Here is a 6,954-nt window from a genome sequence, read left to right as displayed (position 1 = left end):
CCAGCGCTGGACAAACAGCGCGCCGCCCAGAGAGCCAATACCAACAACCACAAGATCGCTCTGCTGCGCGATTAAACGTGCCGTTTTAAAATACGCGAACTCCCCTTTTCGTAGTTTTATTTTTTGTTAAAAAAACCCCCATAAAACTCAAGTATTTCTCCATCTCGGGGTTTGTTATGAAGGACGAAGTGTAATGATGTTCTAGATGCGCGCTGGTAGATTATTCCGGCTGATCTCCTTGCTGAGCGGGCGTGTGAATTTCCTCTCCGTCCTGTTTCTGTAGTTTATTACTGGAGGTGTCGCTGCGATCAGAACTTTGTTGTTTGTTTTTGTTTTTTTTTTTGGGACTCGCACGTCGGCTGCCTGGATCTTGAGCAAAACGTTCCGCGAATTTCAGGTGGATTCAGTTCGCAATCGGCCAACAACAACACCACCACGAAAACGTTTTTGACCCCCGAGGGTCGCTCAGCGCCTCGTCAAATCGAGTTTATAACGGGGTGACAACAGCCGCGGTCGAATTCGAGATGGTTCCGAATGCGCGACCCCCCACCTCCTGACCTCACCCTTTCACCCACGACAGTATAAATACTCGCCCTCACTGGTTCCCAGTCCCGGTTAACCCGCCCGGTTGCTGGATCAGTGAAGCCTTACTGGCTCTGAGCAGCTGCTTCGGGTGAGAAGCTGCATTTTCTGAGATCTGGAAGCAAACAGTGACGCGGCCATTAAGTCAATAAGGGTTTGAGGGGTCGGCCGGCGTGCCCGGCTGTCCAGCTGCCCCTTGGTCACTCCGCGCTCTGCACTGACCAGGAGGGCGAGAGCTCAGCCAGACAGGGTGAGGCCACGACTATCGTTTTTACCGTCGCAGGATAAACACAACAATAATCACTCAACCGTCTCTGAAGTTCACCGCGGTAGTCCACTCCATGATTTCAAAAAAGGAAATGTATTGAACCCGATACTGAACCACTTTACGGACACAAAGAGGTGAAAATACTGCACGAATACTGTATAAATACTGTAAAAACACGAAATGAAGGCAGGTTAGAGCAAGTCCTGAGTCCGATTCCAGACTGAGCAGATTGAGGCACCTTCTGAGGAACAGTCTGTGAGGAGTTTGCATGTTCCTTCTATTGCAGGCAGCTTTCCGAACAGTCTTCCCTCCCTCTTTCCTGTCCAGGGTCCTGAGCGGATGAGGACTGGACACGCAGGAGGGAGACAGGAGCAGGACTGGATCTGGGAGGGGGAGTCTCAGAGATGATCTGGCCGACTCGGTGTCTGAGACAGGTACGTCTCACTGTCAGTGTGTCAGGGACAGTGTCTCTGCTCTGGCTCAGTGCTGTGGGCTCACAGGGTGACCAGTGGTGTCTCACTGTGGTCAGGGACAGTGTCTCTCTTGTTGGCTCACAGGGTGACCAGTGGTGTCTGACTGTGGTCAGGGACAGTGTCTCTGCTCTGGGTCAGTGCTGTGGGTTCACAGGGTGACGAGTGGTGTCTGACTGTGGTCAGGGACAGTGTCTCTCTTGTTGGCTCACAGGGTGACCAGTGGTGTCTCAGGAGAGACGGTGACAGTGTCTCTCCTCTGAGACAGGAGACAGGAGTCCTCACCCCCAGTCATGCCCAGCGTTCCCAAGTGTCTCTGCTCCTTTAACATCTGACAGCTCCGGTCCAGAGAGTCCGTCTCCTGAGCAAACACTTCTCACTTCCTGTGTTTCCTCCACATGACCACAGCGACCGCGATCACGATGACCAGAGCAGAAGGACCCACAATCGCTGGGATCAAGTGAGCTGCTCGATGAGGCGTCTCTGGAGCAGAGAAACACAGCAACACTCTTATCATCAGTAAAAGAGGTGAAAGGAGCAGACATGTTTAGAGCTGGCAGCTCAAAAGACAAAATACTCAATCAAATACATTACAACCCCAAAAATGATTCATAAGAAGATTTTCCAGCACTTCGGCGTCCAGACTCACCCTCCACAGTGACGATCACAGTGCTGATGGTGTTTCCCTGAAGGTCCCTCACTGTGTAGCTCCCCTGATCAGCTGGTGTGAGGGAGCGCAGTGTCAGAGAGCCGTCCTGCACCCACACTCTCTGCTCGTACCCGGGGCCAGGGAGCCCTGCGCTGCTCAGGAAAACCCTGAGAGACCTAGTAGATCCTGCAGGATCAAACAGCACCTCCACCGGCTCTCCAGTGAGCAGGGGGACAGACAGAGAGGCTCCAGCCTGCAGGGTGACAGTGTCTCTGTGAGCTGGAAGACAATCAGGACAGAGAGCGATATAAGAACCCCCTCTGTCAGGAGTGGAGACCCCTCTAGTCCCCCTGCTGTAGACCTGCTCACCCTCCACAGTGACGATCGCAGTGCTGATGGTGTTTCCCTGAAGGTCCCTCACTGTGTAGCTCCCCTGATCAGACGCCCTCAGCTCCTGCAGCCTGAGCTCCTGATTGTCCACTGACACTCTGTCTCTGTACTGGGGGACACAGCTGGCTGTGCTGTTCTGGACAGAACACACTGAGGTCCAGTCTCCTGAGCCTGCAGGGTCAAACAGCACCTCCACCGGCTCTGCAGTGAGCAGGGGGACAGACAGAGAGGCTCCAGCCTGCAGGGTGACAGTGTCTCTGTGAGCTGGAAGACAATCAGGACAGAGAGCGATATAAGAACCCCCTCTGTCAGGAGTGGAGACCCCTCTAGTCCCCCTGCTGTAGACCTGCTCACCCTCCACAGTGACGATCGCAGTGCTGATGGTGTTTCCCTGAAGGTCCCTCACTGTGTAGCTCCCCTGATCAGACGCCCTCAGCTCCTGCAGTCTGAGCTCCTGATTGTCCACTGACACTCTGTCTCTGTACTGGGGGACACAGCTGGCTGTGCTGTTCTGGACAGAACACACTGAGGTCCAGTCTCCTGAGCCTGCAGGGTCAAACAGCACCTCCACCGGCTCTCCAGTGAACAGTGGGACAGACAGAGAGGCTCCAGTCTTCAAATTCAGGGATGCTTTAAGATCTAGGTGGAAAAAAATATTTACACTATTATCACAGATATTACTCCCTTCATAGCCTGTTTGTGTGCTATGAGGGAATCGAGTGTTTCTGTGTAGTATGATTTGCACTTTTCTGTCCTCCTAACTAGCGTAGCTGAAGAATCCTTTCCTTCCTCTATAAACAGACACTTATGATATATCTCCCTTCCTACGATATGGAGAAACTGAGAGTCCCACAGACTTACAGGTGACAGAGAGCTCAACGTCCCCCAGAAACTGCAAGGAGCCCGTGAAATAGTAGCACTCGTACAGATCCGAGTCCGAGATCTGCGTGCGCCGCAGAGTCAGGGAGAAGTTCCCCTGTCCGATCCCGTCTCTGGAGACCTCAGCTCTGTGCTCGTACCCAGGACCAGCGAGTTCTCTTCCACCTTCGAAACTCCACACATTCTTGGTCGGAGTTCTCCAGATGACATGGAGCTCATTCTCCGGGATTCCCAGAGCTCTGCTCCCGTCGCAGGGCAGGGTGACCCCATCCCCGACCCTCACCCACACCGAGGTCCCTGCGAGAGCTGGAATTGGGGGGACACAGGGAGAGACATCAGGAGAAGGGACATGAGGTTTGACACGACTTGATTGGATGTTGTTCTGCCCAGACAAACCCAGGCTTCTGGGAAATAATCTGGGAGTTCTTTGAGACGTCTGGTTTTTTTCAAACAGAGATATGGGGTACAGTATGAGATGTGGGGTATTGGTGGAGGATATGGGGTGCAGGAGGGGATGTGGGGTATTGGTGGAGGATATGGGGTGCAGGAGGGGATGTGGGGTACAAGAGGGGATGTGGGGTATTGGTGGAGGATATGGGGTACAGTATGAGATGTGGGGTATTGGTGGAGGATATGGGGTGCAGGAGGGGATGTGGGGTATTGGTGGAGGATATGGGGTACAGTAGGGGATGTGGGGTACTGGTGGAGGATATGGGGTGCAGGAGGGGATATGTGACAAAGCTGGGGACAGGGGGTACACCAGCAGATATATTGTGCCTGATGGGACAGGAGCAGGTGGGATCAGTACCTACCCTCTGTGTGCAGCAGGGTGAGGAGCAGAGGGAGGAACAGGCCCATCAGCACAGCCCTGCAGAGAGACAATCCAGTCACAGTCCACCTCACTCATGTCTGTACAGCCCAAAACACCACCTGGCACCTGACTGATGTCCCAGCTCCTGGACTCCCTGGGGACCTGCACTGGTTCCCACTGGGATCCACACCCAGCTCCTGGACTCCCTGGGGATCTGCATTGGTTCCCACTGGGATCCACACCCAGCTCCTGGACTCCCTGGGGACCTGCACTGGTTCCCACTGGGATCCACACCCAGCTCCTGGACTCCCCGGGGACCTGCACTGGTTCCCACTGGGATTCACACCCAGCTCCTGGACTCCCTGGGGATCTGCACTGGTTCCCACTGGGATACACACCCAGCTCCAGGACTCCCTGCGGACCTGCACTGGTTCCCACTGGGATCCACACCCAGCTCCTGGACTCCCTGGGGACCTGCACTGGTTCCCACTGGGATCCACACCCAGCTCCTGGATTCCCTGGGGACCTGCACTGGTTCCAACTGGGATCCACACCCAGCTCCTGGACTCCCTGGGGTCCTGCACTGGTTCCCACTGGGATACACACCTAGCTCCTGGACTCCCTGGGGACCTGCACTGGTTCCCACTGGGATACACACCCAGCTCCTGGACTCCCTGGGGATCTGCACTGGTTCCCACTGGGATCCACACCCAGCTCCTGGACTCCCTGGGGATCTGCACTGGTTCCCACTAGGATACACACAAACACACCCAGCTCCTGGACTCCCTGCGGACCTGCACTGGTTCCCACTGGGATACACACCCAGCTCCTGGTGCAGGAGACATGACGCACAGACGACAGGCCTGTATCTGGGTCATGAGATCTATGCAAACACTCCTAATCTAATGTGCTCATCTCTTTCCTGGAGGAGATCAGACTGTCAGTATCGGTCACAAACTCTCTCCTCTCAATGTCCACCCCCTGTCAGTTACCAGTGCAGGTCTGTCTTTTCCGGGAACGCTGCTCTCGTCAGGCTCAGGCTGTATGCAAGAGCACTTCCTGCATTCAAGATGAAGTCATACTTCAGGGCTGGGAGAGGCCATCAGAGGGCCAGACGGGCAGAGAGACCCACCTCAGCACAGATCTGCAGTCAGACCAGAGTCCCTGCAGCAGCAGAGGCAGCAGGGACAGACCAGCTGGGAGTGGATTACTTGTTTAAAACACGCATTGCTGGGTGTATGTACAGTATGAGAGTGCACCGCCCGGAGCACAGAGAGGCCAGGCCTGCTGTATCCGGGGTGCGTCCGGGTCATGTGATCCGTGTCTATACTGTGCAAATACTCCTAATCTAATGTGCTCATCTCTTTCCTGGAGGAGATCAGACTGTCAGTATCGGTCACAAACTCTCTGCTCCCTGTCTCCACCCTCTCTGTTACCAGCGCAGGGCTGTTCATCATTTTTGGAATTTGGAGAATGTTTCAACAAGAGGCGCACATCGGAAAGCAGTTTCACTTTCTCTCCGGCGAGATCACGACAATGAATATCTTCGGATCGCGCCTCCGTGACTGTGACCAGGGTCAAGTTCAGAGCCTCCCGGAACAGTGGTTTTGTTGACACAAGACTTCCTACCTCCCTGTTGATGATTGATTCAAGTCGATACTGACCCGAGAGTCCAGCTTCCTCCTCCTGCGGCTCGACTCGTGCGCCGCGCAGTGGATTCTGGGCGGCCGGGGAGGGAGTCAGGAGAGGCGTGGAGGAGACTGAACACTGAGGGTCTCCGTGTTGCCAGAGCCAATCAAAATAAAATGAACATGAAGCACAACAAAAATAAAATAAAATCTACAGACCTATTATAGACTTTTACAATAAGGACATATCCTAAAATATTGACATATACTGTAGACAGATGGGGCATTACTGGGAGACAGGCTCACTGTTCCTCAGGCTGGGACAGGAGATCGCACACTGTATTATTATTATTGAGAGACAGGCTCACTGTCTGTTCCTCAGGCTGGGACAGGAGATCACACACTGTATTATTATTATTGAGAGACGGGCTCACTGTCTGTTCCTCAGGCTGGGACAGGAGATCACACACTGTATTATTATTATTGAGAGACAGGCTCACTGTCTGTTCCTCAGGCTGGGACAGGAGATCACACACTGTATTATTATTATTGAGAGACAGGCTCACTGTCTGTTCCTCAGGCTGGGACAGGAGATCACACACTGGGCTGCCAGTTCAGCTGAGTTCCCTCCTCCCTCTCCCAGTAGGATTGAGACCTGTTGGGATTCTGGTAGGTGTGGGAACTCTGGTAATAGATTTCTGAATTTAGGGAAGAATGTTTTTCTAATCCCAGAGTATCTGTCCCAGTGCAGTAGGAAGTGCACCTCTGTCTCTGTTTCTCCCCGCTGGCAGTGGGAGCACAGCCTGTCCTCTCTGGGCTGCCAGGTCTGCCTGTGTCCAGTGTCTCTGTCCAGGCTGTGGTCACTGAGCCTGTCCTCTCTGGGCTGCCAGGTCTGCCTGTGTCCAGTGTCTCTGTCCAGGCTGTGGTCACTGAGCCTGTCCTCTCTGGACAGCCAGGTCTGCCTGTGTCCAGTGTCTCTGTCCAGGCTGTGGTCACTGAGCCTGTACTTCGTCAGGGTCTGTTTCTCTTTGCTGTTATTTAGCTTGGTTAGATATTTGGCTAGTGTGTATTGTCTGTTTAGGGTTCTGTAGCATTCCAGTTTGTGTTGTGTTTGTGTGTGTGTGTGTGTCCCAGTGTGTGAGATATTGCTGTTTGATCTGTGCTGTGATGTGGTTGGGTCTGAGTTGTGGTGCTCTCACAGTGCTGTCCTGAGGCTGGTTGTGTGTTGTGTATTGTGCTGTCATGTGGTTGAGTCTGAGTTGTGGTGCTCTAGCGGT

The 6,954-nt window shown here is 53.8% G+C and overlaps 1 protein-coding gene across 1 annotated transcript; it reads right to left on the bottom strand.

Annotated features, from left to right (window-relative positions):
• Positions 1–927: 927 nt before the first annotated feature.
• LOC138242621 (CD276 antigen-like) lies at positions 928–5,924 on the bottom strand. The gene is made up of 8 exons (XM_069198164.1): positions 5,914–5,924; positions 5,679–5,768; positions 4,051–4,106; positions 3,213–3,544; positions 2,714–3,116; positions 2,339–2,623; positions 1,970–2,248; positions 928–1,803 (listed from the first exon to the last, which is right to left on the bottom strand). The coding sequence occupies exons 1-8, from the start codon at positions 5,922–5,924 to the stop codon at positions 1,697–1,699; spliced, it is 1,563 nt and encodes a 520-aa protein (XP_069054265.1). The 3' UTR covers positions 928–1,696.
• Positions 5,925–6,954: the final 1,030 nt, after the last annotated feature.

This window comes from Lepisosteus oculatus, chromosome 14, assembly GCF_040954835.1.
Source record: "Lepisosteus oculatus isolate fLepOcu1 chromosome 14, fLepOcu1.hap2, whole genome shotgun sequence".
Classification (NCBI taxonomy): Eukaryota; Metazoa; Chordata; class Actinopteri; order Semionotiformes; family Lepisosteidae; genus Lepisosteus; species Lepisosteus oculatus.
This window is presented reverse-complemented; position numbering and strand designations above follow the sequence as displayed.